Consider the following 17,762-nt stretch of genomic DNA (forward strand, 5'->3'; position numbering starts at 1 on the left):
TGATTATATTTGCTTATAAAGAAGCATAGAGCGTTACATTTAGATCGTCAAATCCCACTGATATCATAATAATGACATACCAAAGTGTAAATCTTCTTTCTGATAGGATCGTACGTAGAGCAAAGGTTGCGTGCCACAAACCGTATTATCACTACAAGAACGTATCTGTACCTGCGTGGAAAAACCTAAAAAAGCCATCATTCTTCATTCAACACAAAGTAATTCTCTTTCACGAATCTTCTGCTGCTCAGAATTGCTGTGTCATGTTTGGATTTACAAATCGCTAAATAAGAGTAGTTGGTTAATTGGCACCATCTGTGACGACATTTTTAGTTAGCTAATTTTGTCTTACAGAAGCGTTTATGGCTCTTGGCCATTTTTAGTTATCTCTGAATAATTAAACCGCGAAAAATCTTTATGAATGCATCCTTGTGTCATATTTCTGCAATGATCTTTGCCCGCTACGTCTTGTCATTAGTACTCAATCCCTTCCATGTACGTGGTCCAAGCTAGAACCAGCAGACGAATCGGTCTGACTTATCTTCTTAGGTTGACTATTTTAAGCAGTACCGTATCACGTCCGTTGTTTTCTGACGGTAGTTTCTGCTCGAAGAGTCAAATCGGTGTTTGAACCGAATGCACCGAGCCGGAGCGCTGTATGCACGCTGATGTCATCTAAGCGTCTGCTCCGGCCTTGCTCAATCTATCTCGCGGCGCTGGTCCTGTATTGTATCTGTCGTGCAGATAGGCGAACGACTAGCTACTAGCGACTTTATTCGAAGTTGTTCATTCCATCGAACAAGGGACGCGTTTCCCGCCGCCTGCTACTGTTGTTGCCCCGTTAGCAGAGCAGAGCAAAGTCAGACCGTAGTGGCAGCCATAGCAGAAAAGGTGGTGGTGCAGAGAGATTGTAAAACATTTCAGTTCAACACAGCAACAGATCGAAAGGAACGTTTGTGTTTGTGGGTAACGTGTTTTTAGCTGGTGGCGGGCTGGTGTCTGCGAACAACGACAGCGGGACATCGAGGCGGGGCAAAACTTATATAACTTCACTTTTTGCAAAAGATAGTTAGTAATGGAGAAGGACGAAACACAGAGCTGAATGCGACTATTGAGCCTTCGGTAGATACGCTAGTGGTAGGAGATCTTATGTGTCGATCGATACAAACCGTGTTGCACCGGTTTAATCCACTCTGGTCTACTGCTGCTGCTGCCCCTCGTTGTATTGGTTGGCTGCGCCGCAGTGTCAAATGGTGCTGCTCTCGCTATTGATGTTGGGGGCTCCAACAACGCCAATCAGGTTAGCCTTCAAATTACTCGAATCCGCAGCTGCACTCCCGCCATTCTGTCATTCTTCGAAAACCATCCGATGCCGCCCGTTGGTGTCGACTGCTGATTGGATCTGTGTGGGGTGCTCTTTTCTGTTGGGTGCGCTGAATGATACTAAAAGCCGTTTCAGCGGTTCTAACGACGTCTCAACGGCGCAAAAACGGCGGGCAGCAGAAGCGATACAACCACTGACTGTCTCTTGACTAGTGGCGAATTAGCAGCCGCTAACAGTCGTCATAATAGCCAGTGGTAGCGGCATTGAGTAGTGTTCTATCTGCACAAGCACTGTGCAGGGAATTTTGTCGTGCTCATTACAGGAGTGACAGTCTGTTTTAGAATAACGTAGAGCTCTGCGTCGCTGCGGATAAAGCTGGCGGGTACATAAACATTCGAAACGTGGAGGTGAAGAAAGAACAGGACCCATAGAAAAGCGAGGATGACCAGCCGGGATCAGAAATGGCCACAGCGTGCAACTATTGCAAAAATGGTCTCGTTGCGGGCGGCTCGAGTGTCATTGTTTTGTCGGCTGATTTGAGCAGGTCCGACTGGCCTGGTTAATAGTACAATAGTTGACTGTGGTTGCCCAATTGTCGTGAAGGGGTGTGCGTCTCAAACGTCCCTAAACGCCAGCGAAAGCATCTATAGATTCATCAACAACAGTTCTCCCGAGCAACAGTACTAGCATTTAATTCAACTGAGTGACAGTTGTCTCTCCAGTTAAGCAAGGATCTATAAGAGAAAATAAAGGGTCTCAAAAACTGCATACGAAAAAAAAAGAAGGAAGCATTATAGTCGAAATAAAATCAAAGAAAAAGCCCGCTTCGCTTGGCGGTGTTGGTGTCAGCGAGCGGCTCCACGAGCAGACGGAACCTTACAAAACGAATCCAGCGAGAAGTGGTCAAGAGAAGGAGTCGGCAGTCAAACGGTGAACGGTCGGCGCCACCACCTGGCCGCTTGCGGCTTCTTCGAACAGAACGTCTTGCAGTACGCTGCGTGATCGTGAGTTAGCGGTGGCCTGGCTAATCGGCCGAAAGGCCTGTGGACATACCCGATGACACGCATGTGCCTAGTTGTTGCCACATAGCAGGTACCTCGTGCTTGTGATAGATGTCTTGCCAGTTAGATTAGCTAGTACGGATTGTTGCCGAGAGTGCCTTGTACATAGGAGTGGCAAAAAAAAGGACTACGATTAACTGTATTAGCAGAAGCACTAGTGTTAATATCAAAAGGGTTAGATGAAAGTATTTAACCCACCATTAAAACGCGGGAACGTGCAGTTTTCAATAAGAAGCCACAACAAAAGTGGTCCACACCATTGAAACTCATTAAAGGCGGGTTGCGGGCCTGAACAGACACAGATCCCCAGTGATACTATTCAAACAAGCCAAGAGTAGCTACAAGATACCGCTGGCGCCGGGCAAAGCAGGTGCCTGAGGTCCAGCACGTGCACTTATTTCTACGCTGTTATTGGCTGACTGACAAAATTTCAACTGCATGGGTCCAGAAACAAAAGACGGATACCGCTAGAAGATATCCAGCCGCGAAGGCGAGCATGTGTTTGGCTATTATCAGTTGTGTAATTCGGCGCAGTGATGTTGTTCGTCAAAATGATGAATACTTCAATCAATGATGTGGATCGCCAATGCTAATCCAGCGCAAACGTTCAATAAGCTAATGATCAGCCAAGAAGAGAACGCTATAATAACACATTGGAATAATCAGGCCGTTTGGAAAGTCAGCCCTGCTACTGGAGGTGCCGGAGCAAGTTTATCGTCCATTATTGAGCGATAGGATCCGTCATCACCACGAGAGACACAACAAAATGCCTGTTCTAGAAAGTGTATCGGTGGCCGACGAATCTCAAGAAGAAGTGATTATTGATGTAAGTACTTGAGTTCAACTCATTGCATTTTGTTTGCACATGATTGTGTATATATTGAATAGATAGCGTTTCGAGGAATAGATGGTAGTGCAATTGTATGAAGTGACCCCTCTAGAGGATTTTAGAACATAATTCATTTTGGAGGGAAAGCAGACGGAAGTTCTGCCCGTTGCGTTTAATTGAAAATACTGGTAGCTATTTAAGTGTGCGTCTCACATGTCGTTCGGTGAAGACATTACGTTGCTATAATATGGCGGGCACGGCAAACATGAGAATGTGCTCTGTGAAAGAGTTTTTTTCTTGTGTGTTTGGTTCAACGTAGCGTCGTGTTGCTCGACTCGCGCCAGAGTAGTCATATCACGCAAGCCGATGTCGGCCTGGATCAATACATCGATATGTAGGGATTAGGACCGTTCGAGGTGTCGAACTGAGGTTTATGTTGATTCATCGAACAATACAATGGACACTTGACAACCAAAACTTAGCTTTCGTACGTTAAGTTTGTAATTTGTTTTTAAGATCTAGCGAATAGGCAGAAGTTAAAATACGGGTTAGATCGATCGTGGAGCTCGTACGAAACGCATATTTCCATACTTTATTCCTTTAGAATATTAAAGAAAAAACTCAACTCTCATAGTCTACGCCATGCCTGCATACATAAAGTCATATGTAATCAAAAGTCATAGCCGCTGATTCAATCAAGCCGAATGCGTGACGGTGTACTTTATAATAATTACGAAACTCTAAAAAAGAATTAATAGCAATAATGATCAATTAATACATTATTATACATATTATAGAAAAAGTAGTTTGCTAGGGTAGCCGGCCTGGTTACCGAATGAACTCAGCCATCAGCATCTGATGACCAGACAAACACATAATGACACTATTTTGCCCAGACGTGTCTGCCTGTCACTATAACGATATCACAGCGATAACGAAAAAAGTTATCGGTTGGTAAAGGATTCCACAGCGTTCTATGAAGAATATGGAAAAAAGGCAATAATATAGGTTCTAGAAGTCACTGTACAAAAACGCCAACTTATAATGATCGATGCTTGTAGCAGATATTTATATGAGACGCGTTACTAAACCGAAGCGGCGTCTTCAAAAGTTTGAATATTAGATGCTTCTCGTAATAGCTTTACGTGCAAATTTGGCTGCAATCGGGTGACCACATGATACCGCTGTGCATTGCTGAACTGTTTTGCAAAACAATACTTCCTACCTTATCTATGGTCTTCTGAGTAGTCATTCCTATTTTTGAAGAACACCTTCAAGGACAGTTGAATGTTATGAAAAAGATGAACAAACGCACGTTTGTACTCTTCTATCATTCAGCGATCTATATCAATGGTGACTGCGTCCAGTGTCGCGAGAATTCAACAGTCAAAAATTGAAGAAAAAAATTGATGACTGATATGGACTGTGTATTTAAGGGTGTCATCTCCTATTGAAAGTGGTGAATTGTTGCTGCTAATATTCAGCGAATCATTTTCGTTAGACCGTAATAATACTGTAAGTGCAGACAATACTGTAGATAAGCGGCAACTTATGATGTCTAGTGTTAAAGTAGGCCGATCGTAAACCGATTTGTTAGAGTTATTCATATTGGCCTGAAGGCTACCGAACGAAGTCGATTATAGCCAGATGTATTATAATGTCACGTAGAGAACTACAGCTACACGGACTCATTGTCATCATTATAGGACAGTTGACCACAGAGTTCAATGGTGATTGGTCTCTAGTCTCTTAGCATTACAGTAAAAATTTTAGTGACTTTGTCGCTAAGTGACCAATGATGAGCGCCCTCTACTGGAAGCTATTAGTAAATATAAAATTTTTTTTTAGAAATATATTGATTTATTAACCACAACGAACTTCAAAGGAAATATATTGCTAGAAAGAAGTATTTAGAATGACAATAGCCAAGCCTATCGAATAGGTGGGGCCACCTCGCATACTTAAAATACCTGTCGATTGTAAGAGGAGAGCAATTGATTCGCACTTGACTTCAGTTTATAGTATTAATATAATTACTCTAATGGTTATATCGAGATATTATTAGAAAAGAGGGGATGCTTTTATTGGTCATCATTGTTATTTAATATTTCCCTATTTCTCTGTATTTAGTTTGCTAACTCAAGTAGCTTTTTAAGTCCTGCACCAAATGTGACTTTTCAACATGGTAGTCCACTATCATATCTAAGGAAATAGAATACTAGTTTTGCAAAACCTTTTACGAAATTGTGTAGTTTGGTAGAGGACTTTTATCTGTTTAGATTAATTTTTTTCACCACAGCAGGATATTTTACTGACTGCAGTCGTACGCTGATAATGATCCATGCGTATAGTTCTAAATCATTTCAATTTATAGATACTTCATTCATTGACAAAATTCGTAATTTATATTGAAGGCTATGCGGGAGCGTTTCGTTTCTTGTTGAATCATTTATAGGAAAATCACTGGTCTTCAGTTTTGTGAGTTCATTTGAGGTTGATTAGAAAAAAAAATCATGTTGATTTATTGATTTAACTCTACCATCTATAATCGTGTGTATTGAATATTTTTGTTAATATTCATTAGCAGACGATAGGCAATGTGTTTTTAGTATTTTGTTCGAATAAGAAACAGTGAAGAAGAACATATATTAAACAACAACCTTTGTAAAAGTTGCTTTTAGGCGTATGGTACTCAGCATATTGCAGATGCAAAACGCGGGTTGCAAAAACAGCAACGTGATTAATAAATAGTATGTTACCGGATAGTAGTTTTTCTTTCTTTTAATTGTTCGCTTACATATTTAACCCTTGCTGCCTAATTGTTTTTTTTTAGGGAAAGGCAAAGTACCCTCTACGAGGTAGTCTCTTTCCAAAGGTGCCTCCAACAATGCGCTTTTTCGCGCCAGCGGATGAGAAAGAGGTGGTTCCGCTCCCAGCTGGGGTACGGAATCATCTCAAATGGAAGCTGACCAGTATCACACCTGCTATAGTTCGTGAGACAGTACGGAGATCGGGATTTAGAATTACGTCAGGTCTGTGCAAATAATTAGAGCAAGCTTAATTGTAGAGAACTGCCTATCATGTATTGTTCATGGGCCTTACGATGCCGTTCTGGCATCTAACGTTTCGCATGTCACAAGTCTTTTCTTACACGGTAATTGATTCAGTGTAAGTTAGCTACGATATCAAAAAGTGTTCAAACTTCAAAGCAGAACAAGCGTAATTTGATGATCTGATTTTTCACACACTCTGTGAGCTGAATCTGTTACCGTGGAAAGCTACGTGTAGTGTAAAGCAGCTCCGCAGTCGATAACCATGTCACAGGAGATGCCGTTTGTTTGGTTGAACCGTGGCACAATTAGTCAAGCTATTTTTGAAACACAGCACCTCCATACTCACCCTTTAAACTATGAAATTCAATTGTTGGAACTTCTTAAGGTCAACACATTGATATCGGGCGGGACAACGTTCTAGAGCTATAAAATAGCTTTAGTCTTTATTCATATAGTGGTGTGCTATGTGCATTATTGATCGCAATGATTTATTTTATTGCTACTGAGTGATGAGCTATTCGACCGTTTGCGCTATACTCGCAGATCAGACATTCAATTGCGGACTTGTGTCGATCCTGTTAAAGGACTTAACTAGTCAAATAACATTTACACGCATTTGAATTGGTATGCGTCTATCAACTAACTTCTCTTTGCATGTACGCCGTAGATGGGACCTTCAGAAAAAGTAGTACTTCATGCGATGAAAATTATACGTCCTCAGCCCCACTGGGCCACAGTAGTCGTTAATCTTTTTATAGGCCCGTTAAGCCTGCTGTGGTGGCACTGGAGAGCGAGGGGTGAGCCAACACTGTAGATGTTGTTAATATTATGACTTGCTGACGTCAGTCAATGGAGTGGCGATCATGTGCAAGCGTGAATGTCACGAAAGATATCGCTTCTGTTATGATGTTATTGGCGAGGTCTATAACAATCGATCCAAATGTAGTGTACGGGCTCCAGACGTTTTTTTGATTTGGAACGTGAGCGCCGTAGTGTTCAGAAAGGCAAACATCTCTTACTAAGGACAAATGAATGTGAGGTAGAAAAATAGAATTTCGCTGAGTTCGAATGACAGAACGCAATAAGAAAATGTCTATAAGTAATGAAGGCGGAGAAGGTATATTTATAATGAACATTAGAGAACCCTCAGTATTGTTAGTTAAATATGATAGTTTTGAATCTAATTATCGTTAGGCAGAATAGTAATCGTTCTTTTTGGGCCGAATGAGTACCTCCTTAGGAAGCCTGAACCGCATTGTACATCTAGTATAATTCACTGTGAATATTACGATGATTTACGTATTATCTAAAAGAGCAAGAAAGATAATCGATATATTACTTACTGTAATTATCATACGTACTGAAGTCCTAAAGGCAGCTAGATATCTCCATTGACTGTCAAAGCGTTTTGTCGTTTGTTTTTTGACAGATGAAAACAAATGGTGCGCTATGTGGGGCAAACATATGAAGTTCGCGTTCTTCGCAGGAATGAACCCGTTTCAAAAAGTGAACCATTTTCCTGGTAGCTTTCATCTTGGCCGAAAGGATAAGCTGCACCTCAATTTGTCGCGGTTGAAGAAAAATGCTGCCATCGAACTTGATTTCGTTCCGCAGACATTTCTACTGCCGCAGGAGTCTAAAGCGTTCCAGAAAGCATGGAAAAAGGAGGGACCCCAAAATCATCGCTGGATAGCAAAACCGGTATAACTACATCACATGCAAATATTACATTATAAGGGTAGCGACTAAAAGCAGCCTTTGAAGACTCCTGTTCTAACTGGATATTTCTTTAACGACACAAAACGCAGTCAAAGAACGTTTCTCACTACAACCAGCTCCTTTATCGCGGACGTTCCGATGATCCCGAAGCCATTGTTGGTTGAAACTTCCTCTTGTCATATTTCGAAAGCCTAGCTAAGTTTACGACAAACATAAGTTCCATTAGAAAGTTGAGCAGGAGCGCAGCACTGTCTCCGATATGTTCCAATTTAAAGGTTAATTCTTTGAAACAAGAGTATTTCTTCGTGCATTTTTCTACGCGCATGTACACTGAAGCCGGCGGCATCTCGTGGAACGGGAGTTTTTATTGTGTCCCGCTGGAGTCAGATCTCGCACAAACTTCAGGAAGCTCTCGTTGTCCAGCGGTATATACATCGACCATTACTTATTCGAGGAAATAAGTTCGACTTAAGACTATACGCCCTTGTCACTTGTTGGGATCCTTTAAAAATTTATGTCTACAAACAAGGTGTGTACAGTTAATTTTTATGCGGACATAAGTTGGCGTCACTGTTTCTATGTAAATGCTGATAATTATTTGGTCCAGCGGATACTGTACAGTTGGCTGCAAAAGCTGATATTTCTTTAACGCTTAACGTTATTCTGATTCGATCATGTAATAACACCCAATCGTTCAAAATGTAATTGTATTCATTACATAACTGATTGATTCTGCTAGCGTCCATTCTGAAGCGTCTCGGAGGTTAGAAATAGGATTGAACTTTTAGTGTGTTATATCATATCATAGTATCGCATTTCTTTCTTTATCGTACCACATCAGCGGTCCGTTGTTCTTATAAGCGTTTGTTGAGAGTTGATTATACGTTGCTGCTGTAACAGCTGTTGAATCAAGAATATAAGTGCGCCCATTGTAGCTCTTTACCGACTGGAGTAATTTGTTAAGTCCGCTAGCTAATTTGAGAATTTTTTATTACAGGAATGCTGCGATTTGCCACAATGGCCTATTCGGAATCTGTAGATAGCCTAGATAACACATTCATGCACTTAACCAATTACTCGTTAAATAAGCTGAGTGCTCAGTATTCCGACGAACAGAAATGGACCCTGGATGAATTTTGGGGTCATCTGAAATTAACGAAGCCTGACGTTGATCAGGGGAAAGTGTGGAATAGTCTTGTGAATGTCATCGTTAAAACTTTAATAGCGTAAGTTTGTTTAATGCGTCCATGCTCGATATTTCAACATTCGCGACGAAAAATCGCATACATAGTGAAATTCAGCTTCCCCTAATCGAATTTAAGTTAATTACTTTTATGTTTTCGATGCGAAAAAGGAACGTGTAGGCAATGATAGGCCCGCATAACTTGAACAGGATTGTTTTCATCTGTCTATTAAGATTTCAAGTTGCGCCCATGATCTGACCTAGCGAATGCTTCGTATATATATGTAAAGGTTGGTTAAAGTTATAAAATTTATAATTTTAAGCAACTTTTTACAAAATCGTTCGCTTTTTCAGTGCTGAAGGACCAATCTCACGTGCATCGATGACACACGCACCATCTCGTTATTCGTGCTTCGAGTTATTTGGCTTCGATGTGCTATTGGACGCGGAGTTGCGCCCGTGGCTACTCGAGGTGAACATCTCGCCGAGCATGCGTGCGAGTTCGGCAAACGACCATGCGATCAAGGAGCCGCTGATAAGGGACACTTTAAATCTCAGTGGGTTTCGACTACCGCCTGCAGCAGACAACGCTCGCCTTGACCCTACGGATTATGGGCTGCAACGTGGCGATGTAAATTGCCCTTTTTCTACTATATAAACGTACCTTCTTTACACCTCGAGTAATAAAAGTTATAAAGTAGCCGCTCCTGAAAGATATAAAACGGTTGAAACGGGTTTGTAGAGCGTTAAACCGATGAAAAAATTGTCAACCTCTGGAGGGAATGGCTCTAAATTAAAGCTCGTTTTTATTCAGCTAACTTGTACGAATCTGCGAGTTATTTGAGTATTAAGTAAATGCAATGCTTAACTTGTAGAAAATATGGATTGGTAGAAACAGATGTGATGACAATGCACCTTTGGAGTATTTATTCATCGCATTGGCTGTGATGTTATTTATATAAGTTGTTTTCAGATATAAGATACATCTATCAATGATTTTCATCTCGTGCTAACAATCGTTGTTAACTACAACATTTTTTATTAAAATGGTTGACAATATGCCAGAATTATTGTCGTTGATCATTTCAGTTGTTGTTTATGTCAGCCGGCCTTCACCGAAAACAGTTGACCGTTGCGGAACAGCAAAAACATGATTTCTTTACCTGTGAGGAGCTCGAGCTTCGAGAGGGAGCTATTCTGGAGAAATTGCTCCCGAACGACATTACGATACTCGCAGACCTTGAGGACGAGTTGGAACGATCTCGAGAGACCAATTTTGAGCGAGTTCTGCCTTCAGCCGACTTCGAACACCTCGTTCCTCCAAGGTAACTTTTTTGTTTACTCATTTTTTGTTCTAAATTCAAGTAAACGCATTTATATATTACTATAAAGATTGCTATTTTTAAAGTTGTGGTAAAGGGTCGGTTGTTGCTTTTTTAGCTATGTAGGTAAGATTGACTTAAAAACCCGTTTTTTGTTTGTTCTTATAATATTTAATAATATAAGTCCGGTGCTATCATAGATGGGTGATTATGCTTGAGGACCGAAATAGAATTTGTGCGCTATTTTATGATAATACAAATTTATCAATTTATTAACTGATAACGATAAATAAATAGACTGTTATGGACGATTTCTAAACGCCATTGGGAACATGGGAAACTATGTACCTATAAGCCTAAATATCCGGTCCGAAGAATACCATATATGTATAACCTTATTGTATCTCTTGCCGTTGTCCAGGTATAACAACAAGCTGCTCCACGCATGGGAAAACAGATATAGTGAAAATCGCGCAAAGGGCCTCGCCGTGCTCCAGGAACTGTGCCGGAATGGGGCTCATATAGTGCCGTCTGAATCAGAGGTAATGAACTCATATATTGAACCTTTAATCATGGTGTTATACCAAAATTGATTCTGACACGGAATAATTCGTAGAAGCAGTGATCCGGTCAAGTTGTCTAGTCTGAAATTCTTGTGTTCCTCGAATTCTTTATCGATCACAGTTGATTTGTTGTTTATAATTGGCGGGCGTACCACAAGGCTCACTGTTATGTCTCTGCGACTTAAGTGCCTGTTGTTGTTGTAATTCGAAATCAATAATAGGCCAATCTGCTGACGCAATGTCAAAGCAGCAGTTCACGCAATACTAGTGCAACAGTCAATTTCGTTTTCCCAATTTTTCACATTTCGAAAATGTTGTTAGATTACGAAGAAGTTTTGCGAAATTAACGAATAAAATTAAAAAATGGCTGATCGTTGATTCTGGATTGATTAATTACTACCCAAGTTTTCGTTTCCTCCTTAGTTCGTTTATTGGTGCCGGATCCTCCGTAGTTTAATTTCGTTAAGAGTTACCTGTTTCAAGCTATTACGGGCTGTCGAGGCTTTACTTACTTTCCTGTGTATTAATCCGTTCGAGTTTCTATTAAAAGTTTATCGCGCTGTGTTGTTGTTCTTGTTGTTGTTTTTCTTGTTGTTGATGACAATCGTCGTATGTGGTTGTAACATTGTTGGTGATTCTGCTCCAGGGCAAGAGGGTAGCAGCTATGGTGGACAAGAAGCCGTAAGTATCGGCGACTGATGGAAGTTGTCTTCCATCGGTTGCGCAGTAGTCACTTGTCGCGAGCAGACCAACACGAGCAGGTCGTCAATGAGCGGCAATGATACATAGGAAAAAGAGACGAAGAGATAGAGGTACATAGAGTGGAACATGAGAATGAGGATTACGTGTCTCTTGTCTTGGTGAAGTTCGCACCACCGCTAGCAGCACTACCAACTAGAAAACGTTGGCTTGGCAAATTAATCTAGCTGATTTTGATTTGTCTATAACGGAATGGATATTATGTAAAAAAAAAAAAAGAAGAAAACGGAGTCCACAAAAGCATATGAAAAATTGTTGCACTTCGACACTCTACCCACAGCTAATGGGATCAGGTGATATATGAAATGCAAAAGAATTTGTCGAAAATGCTCATGTGCTGATCGTATTAGCAAGACGAGTCTAAGCGTGCATCTGATGCTTTTGCGCCCACCTGCTTGGCCTCTTAACTGATTGGTAGAAGAATTAACTCACAGCATACAATCAATCCTTTAGATAGCTCAGCGGTGACGTACAACAGTAAGCAAACACAAGGGCTGTAAAAGGCACGTTTTCACGACATCTTCAGAAACTAAGGAGAACGACCTGTAGGCCTTGAGGGGTCCCGCGTAAGGATGCTTGAGACCGTGAACAAAATCAATCACAAGGCCTATTTGAATTTTTCTACAGCACAAAGGCCGCAGTCATAGGTTGTTTGTGTACGAAAGTATGGTTCAATTTTGCAGAAAGCCTAGCTTCGCGTAATTCACATCATCACGAAAACATATTAATGTCCAGCGTTTTCATACGCCTTTGTATTAATTAAGCCGTATTGTTAGAGTTCCAATATGGAAGTACAGCCTAGTCGTAGATGCTGAAATTTTACCAAAGTACACTTTGTTAGAAAATAGTTTTTCTAAATGATCTACAGAGGTATTGCATTTAATTCCCTATGTGATATTCTCTGAAGCTGCTTGAGAGTTTTAACAATAATTACACAGATACGTTTCAGTATTGAAATACAACGTAAGCGCTTTGCCTTTAGGATCCTATTAATTTTTACCGGTCTGACGCTAAGCAAAATAGGCGATTAATGAAACCCATCCACCAGGGTTGGTCTGTCTCGTCTTGTTAACTGTGAAAATCCAAATAAAAGCGTGTGAAGAAGGTATATTATGTGCGTTCTATCAGTGACGTATAAACACGTATATGCATATCTTCCATACTTGTATTAATTTGTTTCAGACGAGCAAACAATTAAATAGGCAGACGCTAAAATGTGACTAATGCGTGAAGCTGGTAATGCACAGACGTATGGTTTGATGAATTCATCGATCTGCTGGTGTAACCTAACGAAACAAAACGACGATTCACAACGACGTATTTATCATGCCATCATGATACACGTGTTTTTCTTTTCTGCCGTGTTTCTATTTTTGGTCCATCTTAAAAGTGCCGTAATTACTTCATAGAGGCCTTTGCTTTATTTCTTACTTTTCTACGACAGTTAGTTCCATCTGAGCCTCTTTCGCAGGCGCCACGCTATTACTCAGCTATTGATGACGAATGCTGTCGACCTAATCTCGTCACCGTTAACTGATCTTTCTGTTATTTGCTTTTTCTTCTGTCCGTGTTTCGTGTCTGCCGTCATCGTCGTCGTCGTCATGTGTTTATCCCGATGCTCATATCAACTCCATCTTCGTTTGAGGGTGCTTTTCCTCTTCCTGTTCGTTTTTGCTCTTCATACGTCGTTCATCGTCACTTCTACTCATAGGACCCCAGCGGTAGCCCCATGGAGGAATAGTTTCCTCTTTAGGATGCGGACGGCCTCGACTCGGAAACCACGTCCGGGCAGCTCCCGGACACCATTTGCGTTTCGCCGTATGATGCGTGGTATGATCATCCCGCCACTGCGTCCGCCGAGGAGGTTTCGCAGCAGCGACTCGTTGACCAGTCAAGATTCGACAACCACTGCCGATACTACCGGCGACTCGTCTTCGTCGTCGCCTGCCGCTGATCCTGACCCCGGCCCCGTTGACGCGCCCGCTACGAATAATAGCAATTGCTGCGATACTGAATCCGACGCGATTATCGCGCTGGCAGCCGTAATCGCCGATTCGGCAGGACCCGGATCGCCCATCATGACGCCTATGACACCCACTGCAACGACAGCTATGCACCGCCATCATCACTTTCACAGCCATGATCAGAATCATCATCCTCATTATCATAATCACCATCGACGTCACCAGCATTACCAGGACCGCTCAACAGAAAACAGCCCCACCAGTGATGATAATGGTGAGGACGATGTCGGCCTAATATCAATTCTGCCGTCTTCGTCATTACAGGTATCTCCATACAACGGCACCCTTAGTGACAAGAGTGAGGCACTCAGGAATCTTGAGAGGCTCCCGTTGTCTTTACAATCAAAGATACGCATTCACGGTGACACATCGCCTGATCAGATAGCCCCTACTGCCACCATAACTGCCACAGTTGTCGGCCGCGCTACAAAAGGTCAGAACAGGATCTCTGAGTCTGCTGCGAATGCCTCGTCATATCTGCACGCTGCCGAATCGAAAGCATTGCACTGCAAGAAAAACTATGATGATCACAATAATTATAACAACTATAATAATACTAATAATAATATCAGTAAGCGCAATTCAATTGCGACTACATCCGTCTCTGTTAATAATTACAAGTTCGAATGACGTTCTCGCCAAGGAAACGGCGGGAAAATTTTGAAACGGTGCAATCATGTGGAATTTGACTGGAGAAGTATATATGGATTATTCATCGCAGGATAGACGGTTGTTAACCCAGAATTGAAGAGGACAGAACGCATGCATCGGGGAAACCCTGAGAGTTTAGGGAACGAGGTAACAGAGGTTCTGTCAAATATTATCAATGAATTAACCATATCTAATTCGATCCAATATACAGGATACATTTATGGAGATTGTGAGATTGTAAAAGATGTATTCATATATTCGACGCAGAACAGTTGTGCGTAAAAGGTGTGTGCTAAGAACCAGTTCTTATTTCGACTAGTTCAATATATGTGTGAACTAAATAAGTACACTTGATCTAGAAATATACACAGGGCAACCAGCTGTTACATAACCATAGTTGAAAGTAAAAATATCTTTTCTGTATGAGATAGGCAAAATGCTTCGATGTAGAACACTGCTGCCGGCGAACAGAGAACTGAACGCGCTCCTGTATCGCTATTATCGGCTTACAGAGCTATTCGTCTGTTCGGCCTTTATGAATACAAACACTGGCCAAGTGTAGCCAAATTCAAATTTATTGAATTGAATATTGCCAATGACTACCACACGTTGGAAAGAGCTTTACATTCACTAGTAGAACTCTGTTCTAATATTATTATAGCAATTATTGTCATCGCCATTTATTAACGTCACACAGATCGTTCGTGAAACCGCGAAGTGCCTCCGCCCGGGCAGGCGAAGCTGTCCAAGAGATAAAAAACAATAGCGATTTATGGCAGGAAAACATTCACTGAAAGACACGAGATGTAGGAATTACAAGATATAACAATTAGAGTAGGAGGCGACGTAGACCATGGGCAACGCGTGATCTTTCCAAGGTACGCACTACAGCGGATATCTGCATATGAAGATGTGTAAACTCGTTATTGAGAGCATCTAAAATGACATAGAGCAGCAAGCTACCATCAGAAGTGAAATTTCAACGATGTACGAAGTATTTGGCCATGAGGCAATCGATGATGCACTAAGTGTTTTGCCATGAGGCAATCGGGTGAGATCTTCCATGATTTCATAATATACGAATTTCGGCAAAGGCAAGAAGTCTAGAAATTCAAATCTAAATAATTTACAACTGAAGATGGTACTGTTAACTGAGCTCAATTTACCCTAATGGTGTCAATCAATTCAACCTACGTGAGTGAATTGTTAGGTTGAATGGACTACTCGGCAAATTTTTGTTTATAGGACTGTTTGCTATAGCGGCGACTTCTACTGTTATTTAACAGTAAACGTATGACAACAATGATAAGAATTGAACTAATTGGACGCATTGTTATTATAATAATACATCAATTTTATCGTGGCGTATGGGTGAGTCTAAGGCACATACTTGTTGTGTAACGGAGGCCAAGTCTGTATGTGAAGCATCTGCTGTGAACATATTAGTCAAGCCTAGTAAACCAGTTATCTATCAAAGTGAATAAGGGGTTCAACAAATTTGTCTATTTGTCAGTGGACACATGCGTATAGCGTCTGCAGATTGCGCCAGATAGTTGCGTGATCTCGTACGAAATGCACCCATGAATCGCGAACAAAATAAGCCAAACAAGAAAGTTGGAAGCAGCGAGAGTTCAGATGTGCCGCAGTATCCTATGGAGTAATGCGCTAAGTATGAGTGTAGGTGGGATTATTAGGCCTTACGCATCGTCAGTACGCCAAGAAATTATGATGTTCGTGATGCCTCAAATTGGTAAGAAAAACTTGCATAAAGTATCTGACTATGCCTGTACGTAATCTTATGTAAAGTCTTGCTACCGTATCACAGTTTTCGTGTCCGCGAACTTGATCCTCGCACAATGCATACATAGTATACAATCTAATACAATAGAAACCAATTATGAGAACAATATCAATAACAGAAGAAAGTAATTATAATTATGAATGATGAAAATTTGAGGTAGGTATTAAGTATAGTATTAGAAGTTATTATAATTGTCGCAGCAATGAAAATAAACAAGAAGTTATTAAAGCATTATAGACTTTCGATTGAAATTGTTGTTTTAGTTTATTAAATATCGGTAAGACAAAATTAGCTTATTTAGTTGAAGCAGTTATTTGAATCTTTGAAGCTGTTGAAAGTATGAATAATCTCTTCGGATGAATTGATTAACAACCTTGATTAGCAATGACCATTACAATGGAGGGGCAGAAAGCGAAGAACTTGGGTCTTAATCTATCTTCCTAAACTAGGACAGTGGAGATGTTCTTTGCAAAAGATAGCAAAAAATCGAATGTGTAGGCGAATTTGTTTATTATGTGTTATGTCGGTGTACAGAAGAAATGAAACAAATGCGATAACATAGATGGCACGTCTATCACGTCGAAATGGATGACCTCCAATCGGGTGTGGTGTGCAAAGCCGCTCTTATTGCAAATGTCCGTTATTGCACGTAGCTGTTTATTTTCTACGTGGGTGTTTGTTCGTGTACGCGTGTGCGTACATTATTAATTTAGTGTGCGTGTGGTATAGTTGAAATTAGCTAACGGAGTAGAGTATGCAGAGATCGTGCCGCACTGCACGACAAATCAGCCTTTTCGCCATGAATGAATGGTTACCATGAATGGCCATGATAGTCATAGCAATATAGCAGTAAATAAACAGAGCACGAACGAAGGTGATTCTGAGTGAAAGCGACAACGGGTTAGGAGCAGTCGTTGTATGCGAGATGTGAAGGCCTAGCAGAAATTTGCAACGAAGCAGCTAACAATAGCGATGGCACAAGACATTGCTTAGGACAGCAGCAACAAACGAAGGAGTCGGCGTATGATTCTAGATATGAACCAAAGAAGTGAATGAACCTATTTCACATATTACTGTCAGTGCAGGAAGCATTTGTGAGCACAAATTTCGCAATAGCAGAGTGCAGGAGTCGAAACGCAGTATTTAATGGATTACTTGGGTTGGAACAAAAATGCTATGGTAGGCATGTGTCTAACGACTACTTAGTGTCCACTCTGCGTAGATAACAAAATCTCCCAAATAGCAACAACTAGCCGAAATATTTAAGTTTGTAAGATTATTGAAATGTTTACCAATAGTAACTACTAGTTCGTCAACTTTTCTCTTTCAAGTAAGCTCTTTTCGATAGCTCTTCAGAACTGCAGGTATGTGGCAAAGCAATGGGTCGATGATGACAATGAGTGCGTATGTATGTATGTATGCTTACTACATATAGTAAGGCCTGATGCTACGATAAACGGGGTCACCGTGCCT

The 17,762-nt window shown here is 41.0% G+C and overlaps 1 protein-coding gene across 3 annotated transcripts; it reads left to right on the forward strand.

Annotated features, from left to right (window-relative positions):
* Positions 1-560: 560 nt before the first annotated feature.
* Positions 561-16,540, forward strand: LOC111244608 (tubulin polyglutamylase ttll-4-like). 3 transcript variants are annotated; one of them, XM_022791868.2, is made up of 10 exons: positions 563-3,211; positions 6,048-6,246; positions 7,697-7,968; positions 8,323-8,515; positions 8,984-9,212; positions 9,524-9,800; positions 10,259-10,494; positions 10,913-11,033; positions 11,701-11,735; positions 13,525-16,540. In XM_022791868.2, the coding sequence occupies exons 1-10, from the start codon at positions 3,152-3,154 to the stop codon at positions 14,465-14,467; spliced, it is 2,565 nt and encodes an 854-aa protein (XP_022647603.1). In that variant the 5' UTR covers positions 563-3,151; the 3' UTR covers positions 14,468-16,540. The 3 variants fall into 3 exon arrangements, with proteins under 3 accessions (XP_022647604.1, XP_022647603.1, XP_086836821.1); XM_086980695.1 differs by lacking the exon at positions 563-3,211 and adding an exon at positions 4,150-4,729; XM_022791869.2 differs by lacking the exon at positions 6,048-6,246 and having other exon boundaries at positions 561-3,211.
* The last annotated feature ends 1,222 nt before the right edge of the window (positions 16,541-17,762 follow it).

Source organism: Varroa destructor, unplaced genomic scaffold (genome assembly GCF_002443255.2).
Source record: "Varroa destructor unplaced genomic scaffold, Vdes_3.0 BEIS01000002.1, whole genome shotgun sequence".
NCBI lineage: Eukaryota > Metazoa > Arthropoda > Arachnida > Mesostigmata > Varroidae > Varroa > Varroa destructor.

Bases quoted from the DNA above. Each gene is read 5' to 3' on its own strand.
- LOC111244608 (XM_022791868.2), top strand. From the start codon at position 3,152: ATGCCTGTTCTAGAAAGTGTATCGGTGGCCGACGAATCTCAAGAAGAA. The intron at 11,034-11,700 runs GTAATGAACTCA...ATTCTGCTCCAG, and splicing joins TAGTGCCGTCTGAATCAGAG to GGCAAGAGGGTAGCAGCTAT. The intron at 11,736-13,524 runs GTAAGTATCGGC...TTCTACTCATAG, and splicing joins GCTATGGTGGACAAGAAGCC to GACCCCAGCGGTAGCCCCAT.